This window comes from Gallinula chloropus (assembly GCF_964237585.1).
Source record: "Gallinula chloropus genome assembly, chromosome: 24".
Classification (NCBI taxonomy): Eukaryota; Metazoa; Chordata; class Aves; order Gruiformes; family Rallidae; genus Gallinula; species Gallinula chloropus.
Window position 1 is genome coordinate 3,451,438 of NC_140109.1, and position 27,186 is coordinate 3,478,623.

The 27,186-nt window shown below is 52.8% G+C and overlaps 3 protein-coding genes across 3 annotated transcripts; 1 reads left to right on the top strand and 2 right to left on the bottom strand.

The window, feature by feature from the left end:
• Positions 1-359: 359 nt before the first annotated feature.
• Positions 360-15,054, bottom strand: ZW10 (zw10 kinetochore protein; the record flags this gene model as incomplete). Its single annotated transcript, XM_084274896.1, has 16 exons — positions 360-1,048; positions 2,538-2,740; positions 3,616-3,747; positions 4,214-4,344; positions 5,163-5,332; positions 5,972-6,043; positions 7,270-7,508; positions 8,637-8,819; positions 9,399-9,562; positions 10,223-10,414; positions 11,112-11,261; positions 12,315-12,474; positions 12,582-12,659; positions 12,851-12,952; positions 14,612-14,746; positions 14,938-15,054. 16 exons carry the CDS (start codon positions 15,052-15,054, stop codon positions 928-930), a joined length of 2,349 nt encoding a protein of 782 aa, XP_084131022.1. The 3' UTR covers positions 360-927.
• A 471-nt stretch (positions 15,055-15,525) lies between these two features.
• CD3D (CD3 delta subunit of T-cell receptor complex) lies at positions 15,526-19,317 on the top strand. The gene is made up of 5 exons (XM_084274998.1): positions 15,526-15,851; positions 17,427-17,627; positions 18,113-18,244; positions 18,637-18,680; positions 19,058-19,317. Exons 1-5 carry the CDS (start codon positions 15,776-15,778, stop codon positions 19,118-19,120), a joined length of 516 nt encoding a protein of 171 aa, XP_084131124.1. The 5' UTR covers positions 15,526-15,775; the 3' UTR covers positions 19,121-19,317.
• A 3,412-nt stretch (positions 19,318-22,729) lies between these two features.
• CD3E (CD3 epsilon subunit of T-cell receptor complex) lies at positions 22,730-26,361 on the bottom strand. The gene is made up of 6 exons (XM_084274862.1): positions 25,914-26,361; positions 25,601-25,621; positions 24,875-25,075; positions 23,987-24,139; positions 23,373-23,419; positions 22,730-23,032 (listed from the first exon to the last, which is right to left on the bottom strand). Exons 1-6 carry the CDS (start codon positions 25,957-25,959, stop codon positions 22,976-22,978), a joined length of 525 nt encoding a protein of 174 aa, XP_084130988.1. The 5' UTR covers positions 25,960-26,361; the 3' UTR covers positions 22,730-22,975.
• Between the last annotated feature and the right edge of the window lie 825 nt (positions 26,362-27,186).

Sequence of the window (27,186 nt, forward strand, 5' to 3'; positions counted from 1 at the left end):
CCTCATTCACCCCCAACAAACTGGTGAGGGAAGGAGCTGAACTGGTCCCTACAGTTGGCAAAATGAGGCTGTGAGGTTGAGCCAGGTGTAGAGTCTGCAGGAGGAACAAACCCACAAGGAGTTTCACCCCTTGGCCAAGCCCCTGCTCAGTCAGAACGGGCTCACCTCATCCCTCCTCCCCCCTAGATCCTCACTCTGCTCTTCAGGGAAGCCTGAGGAGGGAAGAGCAGAGTTCTGGCACTTCAGCGTTCCTGGGAGGGTACCCAAAGCTACCCCAGCCTGGGGATTTCACATGAGACGTGCAGGGGCAAAAGAAGTTCAGACACAAGGGGGCTGCATGGCCCCTGATGTGAAACCCAGGGAATTTTATTTCTCCACAGTAACTCTTTAAGGTCCTTAAGCAAAGAAGCTTGAGAAGACATTATCCAGCACCTCCATGAGGCTCACCTGACAAGGGTGCCTGTTCTCACAGAGGTGGGGGAGAGCAGGTTGGCTTTATTTCCCCCTGATGGCCTCCACAGGAAGATTGAATCCTAGAGAAGAGGAATTCTCACACAGCACAGAAAGTGTCCCTCTTCTCACCAGGCCTGTGCACCCACCAGCTCCTGAAGGAAAACTGTGCTGAACACCTCTGGAGAGCATGGCAGGAGGTGGAATTTCTAAGCCCAAACTCCACCTGCCTGGCAGGCAGAGCACAAGCAGTTAGTGTCCATGTGTTACCCACCCCCCAGGCTCACAGAGCCATCCCATCTGCCCTGTTAAGCTAAGAAATGTTTCTTCTCCCTCAGTGAAGCCCCCATGAAAAACTTCCCCACTGCTGAGCTTTTTTTATACCAGTACAAAGAAGGGTCAAATCCAAAAATGTATTTGAAAGACTCAGTCTGCCCCTGCTTTACCAGAAGGGGCAGCCAGAGGAGTAAACCAGTGTTACTTAATTTTGGCCAGGGCTGCTGCTCTCCTTTCTGTGTTCTGGAACAGGGCTCTGATCAGGCTCTTCACTTCAGCTGCAGAGAATTCAGTGGCAAGAGGCCCTTTCCCATCTGCCCACCTACAGAGGAGAGAAAGATCTTCATGTAACCAAACTGCAGAGGAATGCCCTGTTAAAACCAGCCTTCTGAGTGCTCAGCACAGCACTGAGCCAAGGTGAAATAAATCCAGTTGCCAGCTTATTGGCTGCATGCAACTTGAGACCAGAATTGTTTCTCTAGCTAGATAAAGCAGCAGGTTGTGAGGTGATTTTTTGTACCCTAAAGCCTGTCTGAAGCCCCATTCACCTCCCAAATTCGGGGTGGTGAGGGGGGTGTGTGTGTGGGGTTTACTCCTGGGTAGCAGTGGGATTGAGCATCTGGTGTTTAACATAGTTCCAACAGCAGCAAGAAGCAGGGCTCAGAGGAGGAGCTGCCTTCCCTCTGTGCTTTCTCCATGGCTGGTACCTCTGTGGTGTCACCTGCTGAGGACAGGGTGTGTTCTTGCTGTTCAGATGCATGTCTGAGGCAGGTGGGTACAAGGAACACCTGGCTCCTGCCAGCTAACACAAGTAATGCTGCACATCTTCATGGATAATGCAGATAAATCCCCCCCCTCACAAGGGAAGAGCAGCAAGAAGCCACAGCTACAAAGCAGAGACCAGTTGTGTGGAGTGAGTGCAGCACTGAGGCCCAGCTGGCATCAAAAGCAGCAGGCTGAATGCCAGGCTGCCTACTGAGCAGGACTTCTGAGCTCAGAGAAGCCCAGGGCCTGCACAGGCACTCTGTGCCTGGCTCCCCTGGTTTCACAGGAGGCAGCTGAACTCAGGAGCAAGTTTGAAGGGGGCTGTGAGCACACAACCACCACCCAGCCCCCAGAGCAGTGATCTGATCCCTATTAACAGCGATTGCCTGAGTTCCCTGAGGGCCCTGCTGGGGTCAGGCCACTTCCCAGCTGCCCATCACTGGGATGAAGGGCTCACTGCAAAGGATGTGTGCCCAAGGGGGGCAGGGGGATCCTGGGGGGCATCAGGAGGAGTGTGGCCAGCAGATCACAGGAGGGGATCCTCCCCCTCTGCTCTGCCCTGGTCAGGTCCCACCTGGAGTGTTGTGTCCAGTTCTGGGCTCCCTGGGATAAAAAAGACAGGGATCTCCTGGAGAGAGTCCAGAGGAGGCTACAAAGGTGGTTAAGGAACCTGGAGTATCTCCCCTGTGAGGAAAGGCTGAGTGAGCTGGGGCTGTCCAGCCTGGAGAGAAGAAGACTAAGGGGAAATGGGCAGCCCCTTTTCAGTGTCTGTGGGGATAGGACAAGGGGCAATGGCTGCAAGTTGGAGCACAGGGAGTTCCACACCAACATGGGGAAGAACTTTTTCACAGTGAGGGTGAGGGAGCCCTGGGACAGGCTGCCCAGGGGGTGTGGAGTCTCCTTCTCTGGAGAGATTCCAGCCCCATCTGGACACTGACCTGTGTGCCCTGTCCTAGGGACCCTGCTTTGGCAGGGGGTTGGATCTGATGAGCTCTGGAGGTCCCCCCCCAACCCCTACAGCTCTGTGAAGAAAGGAAGACACCTACTGATCTACTATTTCTTGGAGGTTGGCTTGCAAGATGATCATCAGCTCTTTGAACATCATCCATTTCTGCACATAGACTGGAACTTCCTCTTGGTATTTCTTGTTCTTGTGGTCTTCAGGCAGTGGGGTGAAAACTTGGGGTCCTTCCTCCACCATGGTCTTACAGAGGGAGTACAGCCTATCTGCATCTTCTGCAGAGATATCCTAGGATTGAACAAACATGGACAGGGAGCAGTTAGATGTATTTGTGGAGTGCCAAGCAGGGAGTGAAAGGAAAACAAGGTGGCTCTGTGTCTGGAGGTGACAGCAGGGGTTTAGGTCATGCTGAACAAAAAGCAAATGCAACTTATTTCATTACCAGGCATTTCAGCACCTTCTTGGTGATGCCTCAGAACAGGTTGCTTAGTGCAAGAGCCAGTTCTGATGGTCTGAAGAGTTGACAAGGAAACTGCTTGGGCACAAAGAGGGAAGCCAAGCCTTTTGGCAGGCACAGCATCCTGCAAGCTAGCTGTGAGGGGAAAAGAGCACCTCTGGGCCTAAGACACAGCAGAAGGCTCTTTGGATGTACACTACAACCAGAGCAGATGTGCCAGGAAAAGCCAATGGCATCCTGGCTTGTATCAGAAATAGTGTGGCCAGCAAGCCCAGGGAGGGGATTGTGCCCCTGTGCTCGGCACTGGGGAGGCTGCACCTCGAGTGCTGGGTCCAGTTCTGGGCTCCTCAGCATCAGAAGGACATGGAGGTCCTGGAGCGAGTCCAGAGAAGGGCAACCAGGCTGGAGAAGGGGCTGGAGGGCAAATCCTCTGAGGAGCGGCTGAGGGAGCTGGGGGTGTTGAGCCTGGAGAAGAGGAGGCTGAGGGGAGCCCTTCTCCCCACCTCCCCTGCCCTGCCAGGAGGGTGCAGAGAGGTGGGCGCTGGTCTCTCCAGCCAGGGGCCAGGAGCTGGGACAAGGGGCAATGGGCTCAAGCTGCCCCAGGGCAGGGTCAGAGCAGCTGTGAGGAGAGAATTCTTCCCTGGCAGAGTTGTCAGGGCCTGGCCCAGGCTGCCCAGGGAGGGGGCTGAGCCCCTGGTGCAGTTACCTCCAGGGCAGCAATCCTGGTGACAATCTCTGAGAGGGCTGTGTTCAGCAAGGTGCCCATAGCCTTGCAGTAGACATTCACTGGAAGGACATCTTGCCAGACCTTCCCCAGTCTTTTCAGCTGATGCAACACCTGGAACACAACAGCCAGGGGTTAGCTACAGGGTACCCAGAAGCACATCCAGAGGTGCTACATGATATGGTGACTGGGTAGGTTCAGAAACAGGACTGAAAGAAGCACAAGGCAATAAAGTATCCTGCTGTCCCACAGAGCTGCCTTTCCTGGGGAAGAAAAGTGACATTTTCAGTTTGCATTAAGGCTCATCAAGTATGGCAGAGCCTTCCCCTGACAAATGAAAGCCATTATAAACAGATGATAAATAGAAGGTCAAGATTAAGCAGGTTTTCATTGCAACTTGGAGCAAGAGGAACCCAACTCAGCATGCTTCAGTTTTACAAAAGACCCAGTCCAGGGCAAAAGAAAAATCAGGCCAAAAAACTCTTTTGAAACTGCTGACACGCTGCACAGGTGCCAGGACTGAGGTTCCTTCCCAAGGACAGCATACACTGACCACAGGCTGTTTGATTGCCTCCCTTACCTGCCTTATTGCTTTGTTTGCTGCAGAGTAATTTTCCTCATCATCCATATTAGAAAAATTCCTGGCACTTGACAGCCTCTCCAGGATCTCTCCTTTCTGCACTCTCATCTGGGCCAGAAAACACTCCATCCCTTTCCAAAGAAAAGAAAAAAGCAGAGAGAAGCAATTAAGCAATTATTAAATGTGCTCTGCTAATTTAGCCACTTCAAGTGCTGAATAATGAACTTGCTATAATGTTTTATTTGTAAAGGAATTTCCAGTCTCTAAGAGCAAATGTAACCAGGCCCACTCACAGATCTGGGAAGTGCAGGCACATGAGTTTCTCAGTTTTACTCCTCTGCTTCTCTCCCTGTCCCACTGGGGGAGGTGAGTGAGTGGCTACGTGGTGCTTATTTGCCTACTGGGGTTAAACCACAACACAAACTGCTCTCAGCATTTGTTTCCACAGAGTAAGGGAAAGAAAAGAGCCAAAGGCTGAGGAGTAGAACCCATGAGACCTGAGTGCCACACCATCTTGCTGGATAATTAACTGGGCTTGGAACCCTGTGCTGGCCAAGAAGGGCTGGGATTCAGAGAGTCAAGTGCTAAACAGCCAAAGAACTTTTCCCCAGTGAGGGTGAGGGAGCCCTGGGACAGGCTGCCCAGGGGGTGTGGAGTCTCCTTCTCTGGAGAGATTCCAGCCCTGTCCGGACCTGTGACCTGTCCTAGGGAGCTGCCTTGGCAGGGGGTTGGACCTGATGAGCTCTGGAGGTCCCTCCCAACCCCTACAGCTGTGAGCAGGATCACAGAGCTGTGGTGCTGTCAGATTTCTCCATCTAGAAAACATCCTTGCCACTTGCCCAAACACCTTGAAGTGACACCTCACTGCTTGAGGCCACAGCCTGGCAACACACCCCAACATTAATGATCACATCCACCCAGGTATTTCAGGAGTGAGGTGTAAGATTACCAAGTCTCCTGAACCCAGGCACCAGATCTACAAAAGTGGCTGCTCCATCACACAGGATGTTGGTCAGACGGTACCGGAACTGGTGGCCCAGGGTGAGCAGGTGGTGAGCAATGTACATGCAGTTGTTGTGGTGGATGGCTGCCAGCTGGGGCAACTTCTGAAGGTTTTCTCTGTCCCAGGAAGGAGGAAGGAGAGAAAAGCAAGAGATGTTATTTATTTAGACCTGGCTGTGTGGAAAAAAAGTGGTCACAGCTGCTCCAGAGGAACCTGCAGTATGTGTCAGACAGATGTTTGCAGGGAACTGTGGGCAATGCCTGGTGAAGACATCAGGCATAAAAGCATCTCACAGCCACACAAGAACTCAGAGCAGTTGAGTTTCACAGGTAGGAAAATGGCACTAGTTCTACCCACATTGTTTCTAGCAATGGACTTTCAAACAGGAAGACACTTTGTTACAGTGTGATGGGGAGGAAAAGAGGGACAAGGCCATTTTAGTGACACCCCTGGGTGCCCTGACACAACTTCAGCTTCCCTTGCTCTTTTCAGAGAAAAACCATCTCTGCACCAGACCTGGGGTGAACATTCTGTGCCTGGATGCACACCCAGCCCTTCCCAGAACTCAAACTATCTCCTGCCACCCTAGGAGCTCTCAAGCACCTACTGTGCAGCAGGTACAACTTAACACCAGCCTAAAAGTACTGGCTTGTTGCTGCTGGAGGAAGACCATAATAATATCTGGGTGTAGTGGACAGACTGGGGATGTTCCAGTAGCCTTGTTCTCTCTCCAAAACTAGGTACTACACACTTACTTGTGGTATGTTGGCACTACATCATAGAACAGCTGGAACATATTCCTCACGGAGTAGAAGAGCTGGATACAGCTGCCAGGAGAGTAAGGTGCATGTTAGTGTGGCAGTGGGATGAACATCCTGCTCACAAGTGACCCTCAACTTGACAGGGTTTGAGGAGTGCTCTCCTCCTTCAGGGTTGTGGCCCTCAGTTCTTAGAGCAGACAGCATGTGGTTCCTCAGAATGTCTGTTTTCTCTCAAGAGCCCTGCCAGATGCACAACCAGAGCTCTGTGCTTTCCTCCAGCAAGAGCTCACCTCAGAAGGGGTGTCATCCCTCATCATTTGGTTTGAAAACAAAGAGCTGGCTTTGATTTCTCTGAACAACTGACACCAGAGACACAATAAAACACTGAAGCAAACACTGGGGTAGCATTTCTCCCAAGTAAAAACACCAAAGCACGGCGGGCACACTGGGGAGTTGACTGTGGGTTTACTGCTTTAATAGCTAAAGCACAACAAGGTGCAACAAAAGGCTCCCTGAAAACCTCAGTCCAAAGGGCTGCTTCACCCAAACCTTACAGGGAACGTGGTCTGCATCTGTTCCTGCTGTCCCAGCCTACTGCACGACCCCAGGTGTGCATCCTCCAGCCAAAACACAGATTAATTTTAATAACTGGTTCTAGTTTTTAAGTATCTTCTGTTCTTTTAAAGTTCTTTTACTCTGGAGTCCTGTGTCCAGAGCTGGGGCACACAATGCAAGATGTGGAACTGTTGGGGAAGGGTCAGAGGAGCCATGGAGGGGATCAGAGGGCTGGAGCAGCTCCCCTATGAAGAGAGGCTGAGGCAGCTGGGCTGGTTCAGCCTGGAGAAGAGAAGGCTGTGGGGGGACCTCATTGCAGCCTTCCAGTCCCTGAAGGGAGCAGAGGAACAGGAGGGGAATGGGCTTGTTAAAGGGCAGACACTGGCAGGACAAGGGGGATGGAGTGAAGCTGGAGGAGGGAAGGGTGAGATGAGAGATGTGGGGAAGTTCTTTCCAGAGAGAGTGGTGAGGGGCTGGAACAGGCTGCCCAGAGAGGAGGTGGGTGCCCCATCCCTGGGGGTGTTCAAGGCCAGGTTGGATGGGGCCCTGGGCAACCTTGTATAGCTCCAGGTCTGGAGGTTGGTGTCCCTGCCTGTGGCAGGGGGTTGGAGCTCTGTGACCCTTGGGATCCCTCCCAACCCATCCCAGTCTGGGATTCTGTGATTACCAGATGCTTGCCGTCGCTATGCCCTAAGCTTCTGCCACCCACCAGATCCCCACAGACAAAGAGTTCCTACCACTGATCTGTGCTGGCTGTAGCCTCCAGCAGTGTCTGGTAAGCCAGCTCCATCAGCTTCTCCACTGAAGAGCTGATCCTGCAGGTGGGCAGGGAGAAGGTGTACTGGCTGAGCTTCGTCCCGCTCTCCAAGCTCAGCCCGTCCTTCCGCACCAGTTTAGAAGCCATCTGCACTCTCAGGCGATCTCCTGCCCCGGGCTCAGAAAGCTCTGGCAGGGTGACACAGGAGTTAGGTGTGATCTAAGAGAAAAGGAGAGAGGGGTAATAGCATTTAGAGCCCATAGAATGGAGACTACGAAGCACTGAGTGACAGAGGTTTAAGCCCCAAGGTGAACACAAGGCTCCAGAAGCCCCTAGGGCTGCTGGAAGGCTCCTGGCTTACAAACAACACAGCAGACCATGAAACCACCTACACAGTGCTGCAGACCTAGGAGCAGTTCTGGAAGTAATCCCTTAATTTTTCTTATTGTAGCCAGAAACACTTATAAAAGCAAAACTTCCAAGTATTTTAAGAAGCATCCTGTTAGTGAAGTAGCCTACTTGAGCACTATAAAAAAAGCCTTTGAGACTGTTGTTTGCCAAGATCCCCAAATAATCATAGAATCATAGGATGGTCTGGGTTGGAAGGGATCCCAAGGGTCACAGAGCTCCAACTCCCCTGCCACAGGCAGGGACACCAACCTCCAGGCCTGGAGCTACACAAGGTTGCCCAGGGCCCCATCCAACCTGGCCTTGAACACCCCCAGGGAGGGGGCATCCACCCCCTCTCTGGGCAGCCCGTTCCAGCCCCTCACCACTCTGTAAAAAACTTCCCTCTAATATCCAATCTAAACCTTCCTTCCTTTAGTTTTAATCCATCCCCCTTATCCTGCCATTGTCTACCCTTTTAAAAAGCTGATTCCCTCCTGTTTCTCTGCTCCCTTCAGGGGCTGGAAGGCTGCAATGAGGTCCCCCCACAGCCTTCTCTTCTCCAGGCTGAACCAGCGCAGCTGCCCCAGCTTCTCTTCGTAGGGGAGCTGCTCCATCCCTCTCTAATCATCTTTGTGGCTCCTCTGAACCCTCTCCAACAGTCCCACACCTTTCTTGTACTGGGGCCCCAGCTCTGGACACAGGACTCCAGCTGGGGCCTCACAGGGCAGAGCAGAGAGGGACAATCCCCTCCCTGTCCCTGCTGCCACCCCTCTGCTGATGGAGCCCAGGATCCCATCGCCCTTCCCAGCTGCCAGAGCCACTGCTGGCTCATGGGGAGTTTCTCAAGAGTATTCAGTGCTCTGCAATAAAAGAGGGCTGGACTGTTGTAGCCAAGCCTCCTTCACCAGCTAAGCTATTGTTTCACACAGCAGAAGAGTGTATTGCATCAACAGTCACCTTCACAGTGTTGTGTATTTCTGAGGTCATCAGGTTTCTGGCTGCCACAATCACCTCCTGGCACTTCTTGTTAGCAAAGTGGGAATTGACGTTCCGGGCGTATTTCAGCAGATCAGTCGTGTCTCCTTTCAAAAACTTCATGTTCTTCAAGGCCTTTTCAAACTCCTCTGTGGATTTTATCACCTGAGAAGAGCAGACACACACTCTACATGGATTTAGATTCCTAAAAATCAAAACCAAAACTAAACCTGGGTATAAACTTTTCAGCTCAGCTGAAAACAGAAGGATGAACCTGGGTTTTAGAGGGCACTAACCAGCAAGCTTTTGGTTTGGATGGGGGCTGTGATTGCACAGCAACACAGAGCCTGAACTGCAGCTTTGTCCCCCCCTGACTGTGCTGGCAAGCTAAAAGCAGAGGAGCAAGATGATCAGATTTCACTACACTGGGCTACCTGGGATAAAGGGACTGGGGCCTTTATGCTATGACTGGTTCTGTTTGAAACAGCCCCCCCTCCAGGAAAAGGAGCTGTGGAACTAACAGTAAGTTCTGGTTCATGTAAGTGGGTAGATGTGTATGTAGTTTAAAAAATAAGAGTATCTGGCCTATGCAAGACCCCCCCTGTGATCATTAACACCACATACAAACAAGAGCAATCAGTCCCCAGGAAGCCAGCTAGGCAAGCAGCACTGCCACATCATCACCTCTTGTTGAAGCTGGCAGTCTAACACTCCCACTACAGGGATCTGAACTTTGAGACCTACCTCTATGTACTGCTCCAGTTTGCTGCTGTTGGTTGGGATTGAATTCACCAGGCAGTTCTGAATGAGGCAGTCTGATAACTCTTCCCATATCATACCACCTAGGAGTTCTGCAAGAGTAACTCTGCACTCCTCCTCACCTTCCATGGGCTGCTCAAGGGGCACATCTGAATTCAAGAGAAGAGAAATGGAGTTTAACACACCCCCTTCCTGGACCACAGCCCTCACCAGTTTGTTTGGTCCTTCCTGTCAGAACAACATCTATCAGCTGATCCATCACCTTCTAACAGAGGCATTCTTCTCATCCAGGCCACTTTCTGGGCCTGGGGAACCACCCACCCAAGCTAAAACACAAGGGGCTTGTGTTTAAACTGTGCCTGCCTTCCCAGCAGGCTTCTGCCATGCAATGCTGGCAAAGCCCAGGCCAGTTTCTAGGCAATGGAAGATGCTGCAGGTGACCAGCCTGACTGAGGGAGCTCCCTGGGTTGCACCATCACTTCCCCCTTAGACCTGCAGCACACAGAGATCTTCAGTGCAGTGACTGGGTCATCAGAAGGGAAAAAAAAACCCTTTACCAAAATATTAACTGAGCCAAAATATTTACTTTCCTCCTCCATCCTCCCAGCTCTGGGAATGCTGGGTCACCCCTCAGTTCATGCTGACAGGGTGCCAAGCTGTTCAAGAGCCCAGCATAGCAAGTTAACATCTTAGACCTCACACATACTTCAATCCTGCTCAACAACCAGATATTCTAGAAAGCTTCAGCTCCCATTACATGGGCCAGGTACTTAATTCCAGTCTAATTCCAAAAGGGAGAAACAACCTACTCAGTAGATACTTGTGGAGGACTTCAAAAACAAGCTTGATCTTGTCAAACACCTCCACAGGAGAGGAATGGTTCAAGCTAGGCTCCTTGGACTTAAAACGCAGGATGATCACATCTGACTGCTCCTCTGTGAAGGGCTGAAGTGATGGGTATGTAATCAGTGGCTTGAGGATGTATTTCAGCAGCAGCTGGCCTGAGAAATGAAAAGCATGTGTTTTCCAACAGCAGGAGGCAAGCAGTTTGCTCCAGGTGAGGCCCATCTGGGACTACTTTGGATACAGAGACTCTTCACATGGAGTGGAAGAAGCACCCTCATGGTTAGCTATGCTAGGGAACAGCTAAGGAGGGAAAACACTGGGTTTGGTTTCCCTAAAGCCCATTTTGCTCCTGTAAAACACATATGGAGTGTTGCTTTAACAAAGAGCAGCATAGTTAATTTAAAGTGAAAAAAAAAACCAATTTAGCTGGAAGCAGGAAATCCTGCCCTAGCATCTCCCACACACACCCATTTATTTTATCAACACCCCAGAATGCTGAAGCTCAGGGGCTCCCTGAAACCAAGAATCTTGCTCTAGGGAGATGAGGAAGCCATAACTGGGAAAGCTCTTTAAACAGCACACCATAAACCACACAGCTACAGCTCCAAACAGCACACTGGAGTAAACTGACAGGAAAGCTGAAATCATTCTGGGTAAGTAATAGGGTGAGTGAAGGGCCTGTAACTGCCTCATACCAAGAACCAGAGGATTCACCTCACACCTGGTGGGACACAGAAGCCAAGAGAGAAAGCCAGCGTGCTGCTGGGGTGAGCTGCATCTCAGGATCCATTTCAAAGCAAGTCTGAGCTTGGGCTACTATAGCTCACCTGCACCCACGTTGGTTTGGCTTACCAAAGACTTTAAGCTTGGTGTGCAGCTCCCCCAGCACAGCAAAGGCCTGCAGCACAGCAGCAAGGGGTGGGCCAGGGATCTCCTCCTCCTTGGACGGCCCCGTGCGCAGCTGCACCTCCGAACGCGCCGCCGACTCCGGGCTGCTGCTGTCTGCAGAGGAGACAGACCCAGCCCTGTGTCAGTGCTGGCTGAGGAACAGCACAGCCCCAACAAGCTACTGCAGGTTGTTATCAGCTCCTGAAGGGATGTTCTGCCTCTCCACACCTCCAGAGAGCACAGGTCCTGTTGTCAGCGCAGGGTGCAGGGTTCCCTGTGTTACGGGGCAGGGCACCAGGAGGAGAATCACTCTCCCACAGTGACCCAGAATTCTCCCTCCAGTTGCTCTGCAATTCAATGACATTTAGTGACAAGTGCTTTCCCTGCCCTCTTCTCCCCATTTCACATCAAATCTAAAGGAAAAGGGTTGGGTTTTTTTGCTTTTCCTGTGTTTCAACACAGGCAGCAACAGACTCCTGAGGAGTTCTTGCAACCAGCTGTTCTGATCTCTTCAGCTTTTTCTAAGAAATCACAGAACCACCAGGTTGGAAAAGACCTTTGAAGATCATCAAGCCCAACCATTCCCATCCTAAGCTAAACCATATCTTTAAGTACTTCATCAACCACCTCCCTGGGCAGCCTGGGCCAGGCCCTGATAACTCTGCCAAAGAAGAATTCTCTCCTAACAGCTGCTCTGACCCTGCCCTGGGGCAGCTTGAGCCCATTGCCCCTTGTCCCATCTCCTGTCCCCTGGCTGAAGAGATCATCACCCACCTCTCTACAACCTCCCTTCAGGTAGTTGTAGGTGGTGGATAAGGTCTCCCCTCAGCCTCCTCTTCTCCAAATATCACAGTTGGGGCAGATGAACCTTCAAAACTCTCTTTACAATCTACTAACTACCTTGGATTGCTTCTGGCAGCACCTAAACGCTCTGGGAGTGGAGTGATATCCAAAGAATACTGCCACTCATTGCCCCACCTCATCAGGTAATGCAAGAAGAGCTCCTTAAACCAGCAGAAAGAGCCCCTTAAACCAGCAGAAAGAGCCCCTTAAACCAGCAGAAAGAGCCCCTTAAACCAACCCAGCTCGACAGCATTGCTGTATTTGAAACCAGCCATTTCAAACAGCGAAGCAGACACAGTGAAACCAACTAGAACCACGAGTTACCTTTTGAAGGAGGAAGCTTCCACACAGCCAGTTTCTGCCACTCTTCCCCTAGATGATAGAGCAGGTTCTGTGTCTGCACTGTCAGCTCTGTGCCCAGTGCTTTCAGGATCTTCAGCTCAAAGCCCCGGCGGGATTCCAGCGTTTTCAGGCTGCTTCGTGCCTGGTGGGAAAGATCAAACACAGGACATGGGGGAACCTCTGTCCCTGCTAATAAAAAGCACCTTGGGAAATTTACTGCCAGTCCTAAGCTTAAGGAGGGGTTGTTACCTTTTCCAGCTGTTGAGCTGCTGCCACGTACTTCTTCTCCAGCAGTGCAGTGTTGTACTCTTTAATAGCTGTATCAAACTGCAACAGCCAAATGAACTGTAAGTCACTGGATATCTGCTGTTAAAACTAGTGGGTTTTAATCCATGTGGCTAGAGACAGGGGAATCACAGGCAATTATTCCAGAGAAAAGCCCAGAATAATGCCACAGGCTGAGCAGCAGAGATGATGCCTACCACCTCCCAGTGATTTGAAGCTGTTCCCATCCTCACCTCCTGCAGCTTCCTCAGGACACTCAGAACCAGCGTGTCCCGCTCCAGCTGCTGCTTCAACTCAGTAAATTCAGCAACAGCAACATTTAGATCCCTCTGAACCTGCAGCAAGGAAACAGCAAGCACATCAGACACAGCCTCTCAGGAGAGGTTAACCAGAGGAGATGTAAGGTATTGGCTCCACCCGTTTTACTTCTTGCTGAGAACCTTACAAGCACTGGAAACACAAACTGGTATCTCTTTTAACATGTAATGGGGTTTTTAAAGGGACTGGAAGGAATTGCAGTCTCCAAAGGCAGCCAGAAGAACTCCCAATGCTTGAACTGAGCCAAAAGTTATATCTCAGTTAGTGCTACAGAACCCCAGATGTTTAAAGCTAAAGGAGGGGAGGTTTAAATTAGATATCAGGGGGATGCTTTTTACAGTGAGAGTAGTGAGGGGCTGGAACAGGCTGCCCAGAGTGGGGGTGGATGCCCCATCCCTGGGGGTGTTCAAGGCCAGGTTGGATGGGGCCCTGGGCAACCTTGTGTAGCTCCAGGTCTGGAGGTTGGTGGCCCTGCCTGTGGCAGGGGAGTTGGAGCTCTGGGACCCTTGGAGTCCCTTCCAACCCAGACCAGACTATGATTCTATGTTGGAAAATCCATCAAGAAAGCAAAAATCAGGGATTGGGTTTGCCAGCCTGCTGGCTGCTGAGGCTCTTTTTAAAGGCTTCAGTGGACGTGCACAGCTGGGATTTAGGTGGCTGTTCTGCCCAAAGTCCCTGCAGCACCTACACTCAGCACACCCAGCACTGTGTCCCACCTTACTGCCATGTGCATGGCTGATCCCTCTCCCTTCCCAAGGTGAGACGGGTGACACCCTTTCCCAACTGCACAACAAACCTGCCAAGCCCTTAATGGCCATTCTGGACTCACACCCTGGTGCACTTACACACACCTACCTCTGCAGCGTGCGTCACCCACAGGCGCTGTTTAGGGGTGAAACCACCCCAGGGCTCTTAGTCAGGGGTCCTCCTTCCCCAGTGCCCGTGCAACACACCAGGACAGGAAGACCCTACAGGTTTGGGATGACACTGAATCATAGAATTGTAGGGGTTGGAAGGGACCTCAAGAGATCATTGGGTCCAACCCCCCTGCCAAAGCAGCTCCCTAGGAAATATCACTCAGATAGGCGTCCAGATGGGGCTGGAATCTCTCCAGAGAAGGAGACTCCACACCCCCTGGGCAGCCTGTCCCAGGGCTCCCTCACCCTCACTGGGGAAAAGTTCTTCCCCATGTTGGTGTGGAACTTCCTGTGCTCCAACTTGCAGCCATTGCCCCTTGTCCTGTCCCCACAGACACTGAAAAGGGGCTGGCTGATTCCCCCTCTATCTCCTGCTTCAGATAATTATAAACTTTAATTAGGTCCCCCCTTAGTCTTCTTTTCTCAAGGCTGAACAGTCCCAACTTACTCTGCCTTTCCTCATAGGGGAGGATGCTCCAGGCCCTTAATCATCTTCATAGCCAGGAGATCCCTGTCCTTTTTATCCCAGGGAGCCCAGAACTGGACACAACACTCCAGGTGGGGCGTGACCAGGGCAGAGCAGAGGGGGAGGATCACCTCCTGTGACCTGCTGGCCACAATCCTCCAGATGCCCCCCAGGATCTCTCTCAGCCCCCAGGGCACATTGCTGGCTCACAGCCAACCTGTCACCCACCAGCACCCCCAGGTCCTTCTCCACTGGCCCTGCCCAGACCCCCCCCCCGGCAGACCCCCCGTCACCTCGCTCTCGATGCCGGCTCTCAGCAGGTCGATGCTGCTGGACAGCCTGTCCACCTGCGACACCAGCTCCTCGGCGCTCTGCACGCTGGGCAGGAACTCGTTATACTTCTTGTTAATCATGTTGCAGACCTCCCCCTGCAGAAAGGGGGGGCGGAGGGAGGTCAGGGCCCCTTCCAAGCCGCGGGGCACCGCGGCCCGAGCCGCTGCCGGGGCTGCCCGGGGCTCCCCAGAGGGGCCCGGCAGAGACCCGCGCCCGGGACAAGCCGCCCCAGCCCCAGCAGCCCGGAGCTGCCGCTGGCCGCCCCCCCGCCTTATCCCGGCCCTACCTTCAGGTCCTCCACGCGTCGGGAGAGCCGCCCGATGCGGGTGCCCAAGTCCTCCTTGTCCAGCCGGCCCGAGTGCGCCAGCACGGCCGCCACCAGCGAGCCCGCCGGCGCCGCCATCGCGCCGCCCCGGCAGCCGCCCGCCGCCGCACAGCACCACGGGACGGCGCCGCTACGGCAACGGGAGTGGGACACGCTTCCGGGGCAGCGCGTTCTTGGGGATGGGGGGGACCGGTGGAGACTGGGGGATTGGGGATGCTGGGGGGTCCGTGGCTGCGGGGAAGCAGGGGTTGCTGGGGGTGCTCCGTGGCTCTCTGGTAGGGGTTTGGACTCCGTGATCTCTTCAGGTTCCCTTCCAGCCGCTGAAGTTCTGTGATGCTGCGGAGTGGGGGGCGTGGGGCTGCGGGGGGACACTGAGAGCTGCGGGGGGACACTGAGGGCTGCGGGGGGACACTGAGGGCTGCGGGGGGACACTGAGAGCTGCGGGAGGACACTGAGGGCTGCGGGGGGACACTGAGAGCTGCGGAGCATCCACGGCTGCCGGGGGACTCACGGCTGCCGGGGGACGGACCCACTGCTGCCAGAGGACCCAGCGCCTTAGTCCCCGTCCCCCCCCGTCCTCCCCTGCCTTTCCACGCACGTCACAGCTGGGCTGGGGTGAGGAGGCCGACCCGGGGCACCTCAGACACCCCCCGGCTGCTGGGGCGGGGAGAGAAGCTCCAGCCCCCGGCATCCGGTACCTCGGGCGGCTCTCGGGGCGGGCGGTGAGCTGCTCGCTCTCTCTCTCTCTCCACATCCTCTCCTCAAAGTTGGGGGGAAAGAACCGCCGCGACGTCGTGCCATGTGGGGGGTAAGGACCCTGGGTGCCTGGGTGCTCCTCGTCAGCCTGGCCGTGCCCAAGTCACTGGTTGTAACAGGTAAGCCCCGGGGGCATCAGTCAGCCCGGTGCCCCGCAGAGCAGCGCAGGGTGTGAGGACAAGGGGTGCCCCGGGGGGGACCCCACGCAGGTGGCGAGGCTGCACCGTGCCCTGGGGCTCGCTGTGGCCCCTGCAGACTCACACCCGTCTCGCTTACACCCCGCAGGGGTCTCAGTGGCACGGGGAGGGTGGCTGGGACACAGGTCCCCGCAGCTCGCTGGGGGTGCCCTTTGTGGCGCCGTGGGTGATAAATGCCGATGGGGAGAGGGGAGCGAATCGGTGTGACGGCTCCCGAAGGCTGGATCAGTCTGATGACTGGGCTCCCTAGGATAAAATAGCCAGGGATCTCCTGGAGAGAGTCCAGTGCAGGCTATGAAGGGGATGAAGGGCCTGGAGCATCTCCCCTGTGAGGAAAGGCTGAGTGAGCTGGGGCTGTTCAGCCTGGAGAAAAGAAGACTAAGGGGGGACCTTATTAATGTTTATAAAGATCTACAGTATAAAGATCTGCAGATCTTTATAAAGATCTATAAAGATCTGCAGGGGGAAATGGGCAGCCCCTTTTCAGTGTCTGTGGGGACAGGACAAGGGGTGATGGCTGCAAGTTGGAGCACAGGAAGTTCTGCACCAACATGCAGAACAACTTTGACACAGTGAGGATAATATCTCACCATCTCTGCCCAGGGGGTGTGGAGTCTCCTTCTCTGGAGATATTCCAGCCCTGTCTGGATGCTGACCTGTGTGACCTGTCCTAGGGAGCTGCTTTGGCAGGGGGTTGGACCTGATGATCTCTGGAGGTCCCTCCCAACCCCTATGGTTCTGTGATTCTGTGAGTTTGCCCTGGACCATTGCTGTGACAGTCTAGAGCTGTGTGTGTTACTCCCTGGCTATCTGCAGCAGCCCAGACCTGCCCAGCAATGACAGAGAGCATGAAGTTGTGCTGGTAGACAAAACAGTCGTGGGCTTTGTGCCTGGCAGAAATACAGCAGGAGAGACTGTACTCTGTACTCTGCTCCAGCACTCAGCAGAGACAGGGAATTTACTCTCACTTGCAAACTGCAGGTGATGCTTGTGGGCCGTGGAAGCGATTCTGGGTAGGTTTTTGTGTGCTTTTCACAAAAAAAATAGTTTTTACCGTTGGCTAAAATAAAAGCAAATGGGTTTCTGTCTCCCTGTTTGAGCTCAGTTCCTGTCACTGCTGGTGGAAACTTTTAAATTTCTGCTGAAAATGTCTCCTGCTGCAGTTGCACTTCAACACCAGTGCAATGCGTGCGTGGGGTGAGGGTCATGCAGTTGAATGGAGTCCAGGTAGAAGCCCCATTACATTTAGTTTTCACTTTAAGGGAATTTGGGTCTCAAAACTACCCAGAGCTGCATCAATGTAACCGCCAGTTGAACACCAGACTGCTTTTTTTGCAGAGCTTTTTGTTTGTGGTGTCCTTTCCACTGCTCAGGGGACAGACAAATGTGATGGGCTTTACAATAGCCGTCTCCATGAATGGGATCTCTGAGTTTTGCACCACTGTGAGGGCTGAGAACTCAGCTATGAAGCTCTCTTCTCCCTTTTTCTTATAACAGCTAAAATAGAGTTGAAAGAACTCAATGGGAAGGTGTTTCTCCAATGTGAATCCAGCAAAGCCCCTATCACGTGGCACAAAGATGGGAGTGAGATAGGAAACAGAACACAGCTGGACTTGGGCACAATGTATGATGATCCCAGAGGTTTCTATACATGTAAAGATGAGAGTGGATCCTCAAGTATTCATGTGTACTATCGAAGTAAGTGTTGCAGACCTAGTTTCTAGAGCCACAACTGCTTGGAGTTTTCACCCAAGCAAATTCTTAAGGCAACTCTGGTTTCCCAGAGTTTGAGGGTGGTTCCGCTGGGCTGTGGGAGCGCTGACAGCTCCCCTGCTAGCTGGCCATGGGAACAGCCGGGCTGCAGGCTCTCCTGCACGTGGTGTCCCCAGGAGAGCTCTGCAGCCTGACTCGGTGCCACAGCCTGGCACTCGTACTGCCTCACAGCTAGCCAAGGCCAAGGCTAGCCGCTCGCTGGCCTTGCCGTGGCCTACCCCGAGTGCTGGGGACACGTGGCACCTGGCACCACACTCTCACCCTGGGACTGGCACCTGCCTGGGCTGGCAGAGCTGGCTGAGTGCCGTGGGCTCACACGCTGGCCCTGATGGCAGCGTGGAGGCGGCCAAGGGGCAGGGTGCTGGTCACGGGCCTGCTCTCACTGTTTGTGTCCTTCCTGGTTCTTCCAGTGTGCCAGAACTGCATCGAGGTGGACGCTCCCACTATCTCGGGCATCGTGGTGGCAGATGTTGTTGCCACCGTCTTCCTGGCAGTCGCTGTGTATTGCATCAGTGGCCACGACAAGGGACGCATGTCACGAGGTGAGGGGAGAGCCCCGCTGGCTGCCCGCGGGGTGGGGGGGGACGGGAGCATCTCTGAGAGCTGCGTGGTACCCAGGGCCCCCAGACCACTGCAAGCTGCAGGCAGCAGCCAGCATGCATCATGTCGAGGGCAAGGATCCACACGAGTCCTCCTCCTAACCCTTCCTGCCCCTAGCTCAGCTTCCCAGGAGGAGCCAACAGCTGCATGAGGTTCACCAAAACATCATCCCAGGGACAGCAGCTGGTGGCACAGGAACACCTGAGGCCTTGCAGGGGCTTTCTGCCCAGCCTCCCAGAGGAAGGGCTGAAAGCAGCAGGCGGCTGGGGTTTGTAGCGGTCACTATGTTGCCCATGACTCCCCTGATCCTTGACCACCTTCTTTCTTCATTTAGCTTCTGACAGGCAGAACCTGATTGCCAACGAGCAGGTCTACCAGGTGAGTGGGGGCACACACACACACGTGTGTGTGAGGGGGATGGGACATGGACACGGGGCTTCAGCACCTCTGCCTGGGATGGGACAGCATGGAGGGACCAGTGATGCCATGACAGCACAGCTGCTGGGGGATGCTTGATGCCACAAGGCACTAAACTGTGCTGGAGATTACTGGGGTGATGCACCCACCTTCCTCTGAGTGGACCAGAGGATGGGGCAAGCTCTGCTATTCTGGGGTTGTTAAGCTCAGTCTGGGAGGGAAAGCTTGCCAAAAACTTGGCTAAGGGAGGGTTGGGCCAGCCTCCCCTGTACCCTCCTTTCCTCCCAGGGCTAGACAGAACCAGTTGTAGCTCATCTCCCTGTTTCTTTTCCTCCTAGCCCCTTGGCGAGCGGGACGAGGTGCAGTACAGCCGGCTGGCACCTGCCAAGGCCCGCAGGTGAAGTGGGGAGGCACTGGGGCCTGTGGCTTCTTCACACCAGGAGTGATATTACAGCATCGACACCACCAGTGCCTTCACAACCTCAGTGCTGGTAGAAGACAGCACCAGGTTTTGCCCTTGCCAGGACGGGCTGCTTGTAGCACTCTGCTCTTTCCATGACCTCGTGCACTTCTGTATCCCTTTCATTAAAGACAAGCCTGTCCCGTACCCTCCCTGCTCCATCAGTTGTGTTGAGGCCTGGGGAGCCCTGCTGTCACTGGGGAAGGTGTATGCAATCAGCCTGGACCCCTGCAGAGCTGTAAAGCCTAGCCTGGTGGGACACTAGGTAAGACACTGCCTGTCCCTGTGGGACACTGCTCTGCCAGTGCAGGCAGGTGCCCATGGCTGTGCCACCTCTCTGTGCCAGGATCCCAATGACAACTGGTCCATTGCTGTAGCTGGGGATGGTGAACCTCGTGAAAGGAGAGTGTTGCCCCCCTGAGGGGGGCTTTGTCTCATTTAACTCCCCCCTCCCCTTACAGAGGGGGGAGCAGGGACACCACGAGCACAGCAATGCCTAGCAGGGTCTGTGGTACCCCTGCAAAATGCCTGCGTGCCTCAGTCCCCTGGACAGAGCTGGGGTGCTGGCAGGAGGGAGGACAGGAGGATGTGTACCCTGCACATGCAGGGCTTGGCATCTGATTGTAGACTCCAACTGCAGAGGTTTGCCAGGTCATTTTGCCTTAGCACTGAGAGAAGTGACCATGAGAAACGCAGCAAGCTGTGCTGGCTCCCCAGAAGAGCTCACAGGGGCTGAGTCCAAAGAGGAGATGGAAACTGCAGCAGAGTTGGCCTGGCAGTGAGGGCAAGAGACTGTCTGCATCCCACAGGTTCTGCCTCCACAGCCCACTGAGGAGTGACTCACCTTTGTGACTGGGCCAGGAGCCTTTCATGGGGCGTTCAGGGATCCCTCTTTTGGGCTCACTGGCCATCCCAGCGTGCTGAGTGCAGGATGCAGCTGAACAAGCTTTCAGTGCCCTTCCCATCTCAACCACCCTTGCAGACCATGAGCAGCGCTGGGTCCTCCCACACGAACCCAGCTCTTCCTGGCAGGATCCCTGCTTCCCAGCTGGAGGCAGAAACAGCTCACGTGGTCTGTCCATGGCCAAAATGGCAGGCAGGTACCAGACAGGGTCAGCCAGCAGTTAGAAACCTCAGAAACCAGGTCACCTCCCATGTGCCAGTTGCACACACCTGTGGGTTGTGTTTTCCTGCTTTTCTAAGAATCTGGGCAAGAGGCTTTAGAGAGCACCAGGCTCTGAATCGCCTTGTGACTCAGTGGGACAAAGTAAGCACCAACAGAGTGAACACCCAGGAAAAACTGGCCACAAATCTGTGACACGTCTGACATGGCAAACAACACAGAGGCTGTGCAAAGCTGTGGGTGTACCCCACATGCTCTTACAGGAATCGGTGTGTGATCAGCCCTGTGGACAGCTAACAAAACAAGGGCCTACATGGTGTCTCTTTATGAGACAATGTTTTGCTCTTTGCAGAAGCAGAATAAACGTCTTGGCCTGTTTTTCTGCTCCAACCTGCTCCAGTGAAGGGTGAGCCACTGCAGGTAGAATATGCCAACACTCACCTTTAGTCTGCAAAGCCACCTGGGCAGGACATCATAAAACAAGTGACCAGCAGCCTGCCTAGCTCAGAGCACTCAGTCACCATCAGACCCTCAAAGCCATGAGCAAAGGTGTCTAACAGCACCCAAAGGGCAGGAGCAGCCCCGAGCAGAGTAAGTGGGTATGCTCTGCACAGATCAAAGACACAGCAGGGACGGTGTTGTAAACAGCTCCTCTGTTTGTGAGAGGCTGCTCAGCACATCACCCTTCAGAGAGCAAAGAAGTACCTCCATAGTGCAGCTAAGAGGCAGAGAGATACTGTGATTGGATGGGCACTGGTCCCTCTGAGATGAGGGAGAGCATGGGATGGCACGGGTTGGGGCACACCCTAGGCAAACCCTAGGCAAGCACTGCCACCCCATAAATGTTGGCAGAAACACTGGGGTGTATAACTTGAAGCAAAATTTGGACCTTGTACACACAGAGTGCTCTGAGCTTCTCCCATGGCACCTGTGGCAATGGGCTGTATGGCTGGACTGAGCAAGTGTCCCTGGAGAAGTGATGTTTTGCAGAGAACGTGGCCCAGGGTGGTTTCAGAGCTGGGGGAGATTAGTGCTCTCTGTATCTTACAATCTCCCTCCGAGATGTTTAGCGCTCTGCATAGTAAACCCAGCTGTGCTGCCTTTAAAACCACATCCTGCCCGGTAAGCACAGCAACCTGAAGCATGAAACTTGAAACTCAAGGGTTAAACCACCCTCAGCCCCCATCACTGCTGCTGTTTCCTTTCATCAGAGCTATTGCTCTGCAGAGCAACAGAAATGTGTCTCACAGGCCCAGCCCCAGTCCCCGGCTCCTGACGAATCCTGCCCTGCTCTCAGCCACCCACACCCCCACAGCCCCACACCCCATGTCTTTTACCTCAAGCCAGGCAGAGTTCAAGTCACAGAGATGAAATGGGGAGAGAAAGGGCAGCAAAGGACAAATCACAGGTATCTCCAAGAGCAATAGCTCTGGAAAATGGAACTGCACCAGCAAAGGCACACCCCTTAGGGTATGTCACGCTCAAAGAAGTGAGTTTATCCTAGGCTACCAGTAAAAAGAGAGTCCATGAAGTCTCTGGGACAACCTAAGAAAAGGATCTGTTCTTGTTTTGGATTTTGTAGGTCCTGGGCTTTACCTGTGTGCCCCCAGTACATTCATTTCTATGCCTGTGAAGGAGTGAATGCCAGTCTGCTTCAGAGCAGAGCACCAGTCCTGGGGCTGAGCCAAAGGCTCTCCCTTCCAGTCTGGGAAACCTGAAAATCCCCACTGTGCTTTCTCAGCCAGACTGCAAAGCTGATACTCATTGCTAAGCAATGGGGAGGGGTGTGTGTGTGTGTGTGTTCACATCTTAGCTGAAATATCTAAGAGTCCCACCATTTAACAGCACCAAAGATTGAAGCCAAGCATCTAAATTTCCTAACAGGAGGCTTTCTGATGGCTTGGGAAGGTGCTGAATCCTCATATGACCCTATGAGGATGCTCTGCTGAAGGTCTGAAACATAAAGGTCACTGGAGCTCTATGATCCTTGGGGTCCCTTCCAACCCATGCCATTCTGTGATTCTATGATGCAAAGTGGTACTCAGCTGCACTCATTTCCTACAGAAGAAGGGCTGGAGAATGGACAGGTGGCTCTGCATGTACTGGTAGAAATGCTTCCCCTTTTTTTTAGAAGAAAACCTCTTCTTTTTGACTGAAATATCTCTGGGTTTTCTATGAAAATGTTCCATTTTGGGTTTAATATGCTGACCGCCTCTGGTCCTCATGTTACAATCCCAGACAGCAAAGTGAAGACTGGCTAGTGACATGAGAGCAGGACAAGATCAGAGGCCAGTCCCCACAAGCAGGACCCACTCTTTGCCCACTGGCTACCCAGGCACGGGGGGCAAAGGGTGGCACTCAGTGCAGAAATTAAATGGGAGGAACGGAGAGAGAAGTGTGAGGAAAAAGGAGGCCAGGAGCCAGGAGTGAGGCTGCAGCTCTTTAATGAAAAGGAAGACTTGTCTTGCTGATGTGCTCCTGTGTTACTGTTCACTAATGCCAAGCTGGAGGAAGACATCAGGCTGGCACAGGAGATGGCTGCAAGGTGCCTGTCCTGTGTGGCTTACCCCACAATGCCTGAGCCTCGGCAGGCATGCAGAGAACCGGTGCTGAGCTGGGCAGGAGCCCTTACCCCCGCTGTTGCTGTTTCCCAGCCCATCACCCATGGGAACTTCAGAAGCCCCTGGATTCCAGGCCTGCATACACTTCCCGCTGGCCTTTCCGGATGGGCTGTGGGAACAATAGAGAGGTTAGCTAGGGAACCCTTTTTGGCACACCTAAAACATCACTGGAGTCTTGATCCACACAATATACAGAGAAAACCACAACAGAGGGAGCAGGCGTGATGCTGCTCTGCCAGCATGCACGAGAAGCTGCAGTTCTGCTCCCAGCCCCTTGTGTCAGCATCAGAAGGGGCTCCACCCTCACAACCTCTTTTCTCTGCTCCCAAAAAAGCCTGGAGGTTGTTTCTTCAAAGGATCAAGAAGCATAAATGCTACTGATTCTGGGCTCTGACTATGCCCCTGTACCAGCAAAGAGAGATGGGGAAAAAAATGCAGGTTCTCCATACCTCATAGTCTGGGTTTGGAACAGGGGGAGGACGCTGCATCTTCTGACCTGTAACAGAGGTAAAGAGAGGTCATCCTTGGTGATGATTCCTGTAACAGCACGAGGGACTTCCCTGGAGGTGATCCCAGGACAATGCATATCGTGGGTCAACTGGCTCACCAAACTGTGGCCTCAGAAGCCAGAAATGAAAACATATTGTGTTAGTAACACGACAAATTCTAATCACATCTTCTGTGTGCAGGCCTAATTCCTGGCCTTTGATTGCCTGAGAGAAGCAGCCAAGTGGGACAGGGCCAGGCTGCATCTGCAACTGCACTTGCAAGCTGAGCATCCACTGTACAGAGCTTTCTTCACCTCAGAGCCAATGCTGCTGTATTGCAGCCCCTGAAATGGCTTCCTGTGCACAGGAAGCCTTTGACACGACACAGCAGCCACACTCCATCTCATACAAGAAGGCAGCCTGGTGCAGAAGATGTGGCAAGCAGGAGCATTGTTTGGCGAGGTCTTGGAGGCTTGAGGGGAACATAGAAGGCTCCATCACTCAGCAGGGGCAAGAGCCTAATTTCATGCTCAGCAGACATCGTGAGGAGCAGAGGTGCCAGTAATGGCTCTTACCTCGTGGCTGACTGCCAGCACCAGTGCTCCCTCGTCCCTTCCTGTCTTTGCTGAAGTAGTAGACCAGAATCAGCACCCCCAAGGTGATGAAGAGATCTGCAGTGATGATCCCAGTCACTGCCAAGGCATCCAGCTCCTCACAGTTTTCACACACTGCCAGGGGGAGAGATGAAGGTGCTCAGAGATGGGCACCCTTCCTTCCCAGCATGAGAAGTCCAGGACTAACTCATCTGCTGCGTGCTGGCAGGAAAGGTACAGTTCTGGGTGGGAAGAAGAGCAGAGAGGAAGGGGGACAGCAGAGGCCATTCCATCTGCCCTGCCATTTCAGTCTGCAAACAGGCACAGACCAGGGCCTGGTGTGTGCGTGCAACCTCCTTTGCTCTTTGCATGGCCTGAGGCAGAGGTGCAAAGCATCTCCTAGACCACTGCCCTCCTCTGCCTATGCTGGACTGAATGCAGAGCAGCTGCATTCAAAGGGCTCAGCGACTTAAATCCCTCTGTCAGGGTGGGGGCAAACTCCTCCTGGTAGGTGGGTCACAGAAACCCAGGCTGTGTGCTCCAGATGGGAGGTTTCCACTCTGCAAGGTAAGAGATGCCCCTGGCCTTTGTGACAGCATGGTGGAAGCCGTATAAAACACCATGGTGCTCTCTGGATATGGGAACCATTGGCATGCAACTAGCTTGAGGGGGAAAGGCACAGACAAGGGAGATTCCTTTGGCCAAAAACTTCCTTTCGGACTCTTTTACGGCCCACACAGTGTGGGAAGGGTCTCAGTAAGATCGCATCCACCCAGCCCAGCATCACTGGAACTTGAGTCTCAGCTTCTAGTACTGTCACTGACATGTGAGATGTGACTTAGCCTGTGGACAGAGTGCTTCATCACTCACCTCTGGCATGCAGGTACAATTCATTTTTATTAGAATCACTTTCGCCGCATTTCACTTTGGTAGGACCATTCCTGTAATCCTTTATAATATGCTTACTCTCCTCATGGTCTTCCTGTTTCCCATTTACGTTCCAATATTTGGTCTTTTCCTGAGAGGGACATGTGATTGTCACTGTTGTTCCGGAGATTTCCACAAGGAAGGCTTTATTGGTGAAAGTGGGCCAAGGAGGAGAAGGGAAAACAGTATTACCAATGGCTTCTGAGCAAGGCTCCCTGCCCACCCCTGACCCCACTGTGCCAGTTTGCTCTGCCAGATCTTTGATGTGGTGGCACAACATAAATATCCTGCATATGTGTCTGCTGCATACATGTTTTCCTTTAGTTTTTTTACACTGGTTCTTCACACTGCTAAACAGCATCAAAACACCATCGTAGAGTGTTCACCTGCCTGGCCACCTGCCACTCCTCCCTTCTGTTCATCCCTATGCTTGCTGCTCTCTGCAAATGGCCAACCCTGCTTGGAGACCACTAACAGTTAGGGGCTACTTGTTACCACCCATTTGTCTGATCAGCGATGACAGCAGCAACTAACCAACAGGATTTGTTCCCGTCCTAAAATACCGCTTGAGCTCAAATGTTTCTCTCTGCCTTTTAGTCCTCACTTGGGAGGCATCTGCAGTCTTTCTATCATGCCAACTAGTTAAGAATGCTGATAAAATACACTTACCCTTCTCTTCTGGGTTATCCTCTGCAAAAGAGAGAATAGGAAGTGTTAACAAAACAGCCTGTTCTTACCTTGCTGCTTGTTGCTGTCAGAAAATGCCCAACCCAGTCTGGGCATCGCTAGCAATAATTAGGGACAATTTGTGACAGCCAGTCTTTCACATCAGTGAGGTCAGTAACAATTAATCATCAGGGAATGGTTAATTTCCATCATCAGATGGAAATACTCACATTGGCCTCCTGGTCCTCACTTGTGAGGCATAGTGGGTCTTTTTAATCATACTAAGTACTGAAGAACACTTGTAAAACACACTTACCCTGCTGAGCCATGGTGCCAGCTGCAAAAGAAAGAACAGTAAGCATTAAGTAGTGTTGCTGCTGCTATCACACACTTTTCCTGCATCAGAGAGACTGAACTCAGCTGCTTGAGGGATGTTTCTGCTCCTCTCTTTGTGCTGAGGGCGTGCAAAGCGTTCTGCTAGCCGAGGCAGGATGTTGTTCTGAGAGGAAGCCTTCTCCTTTGGAAGCCATCTTAGACACTGACTGAGGCAGAATGGAAATGAGAGTCATTTTCCGACCCAGCCTAGAGAAACAGTTATTGCAAGCTGTACACTACAGTTTTCCTTTGTTATCACAGACCAAAGAGTGCTGGGAAATCAAGCCTGCTTTCTGAAGAACCACCGTCCTCCACAGAACTGTACTCACCGGAGGACTGGCCCCTGATGCTTGCTCTAACTCTCTAAAGCAGCTTATCTGTGTGACTTCTCTCTCTTGGTAGGAAGCAAGCAGCTCTGTTGAAGTCTCCAGACTGGAGTACTACAGAAACAGGTTTTTAGGAGGTCTGACTCAGACTTGTGATTTGCCTTAAAGACGATTGTTGATGGAAAGTAACATAAATAAACAAAGGAATGTTCTGGATTCGTGTGCTCAGCGCTCATGTCCCATCCCAGGTAACTCTGGCTTTACCACAGGACTTACTTGTAACAGAATTGAGGATTTGAAACTCCCCATGCACAGGGCTTGGCTGGAGATGCATTTTTCCTTACGTAAAGATAAATTTAAACTTGAAACAAGAACAGGGCATTGCTAATCCAAAGGTTTTCAGTCTTCTCAAGGAACAGCAGTTGGTATTTGCAGCACACTGGCAGAGTAGCTGCAGTCCTGGTGTGGTATCTTTCAATTATCTTTCAAATATCTTTCAAATTTCTCTCTCTCAGCTACCAGCTTCTTTATAGTCTTTCCAGATACTTCATCCTAAACCAGCTTTTTAAATACTGGTCAGTTCCAACTGGTGGCATGGAAATTGCTATCGTTCCCACGATATCACAGTGCCTTGGAACTGAAGTTATTTACCCAGGAGCACGAAACGGTTGAAGGAAAGGACATGAATAAGGCACAAAACCAAAATTAAAACCACAGAACGTTATGGTTCACACTCCTGCAGCAGCAAGCGGCGCATCAAGCTCCAACCCTGCCTGCTGCACGACATTTGGAGACCAGGTGGATCAGCTAGCAAGGTAAAAAATCACCAGGGACCTTGGGTTCCCTTCTCTAGCCTGGATTCTCATCTCTCTGCCCCTGCACTCTGAA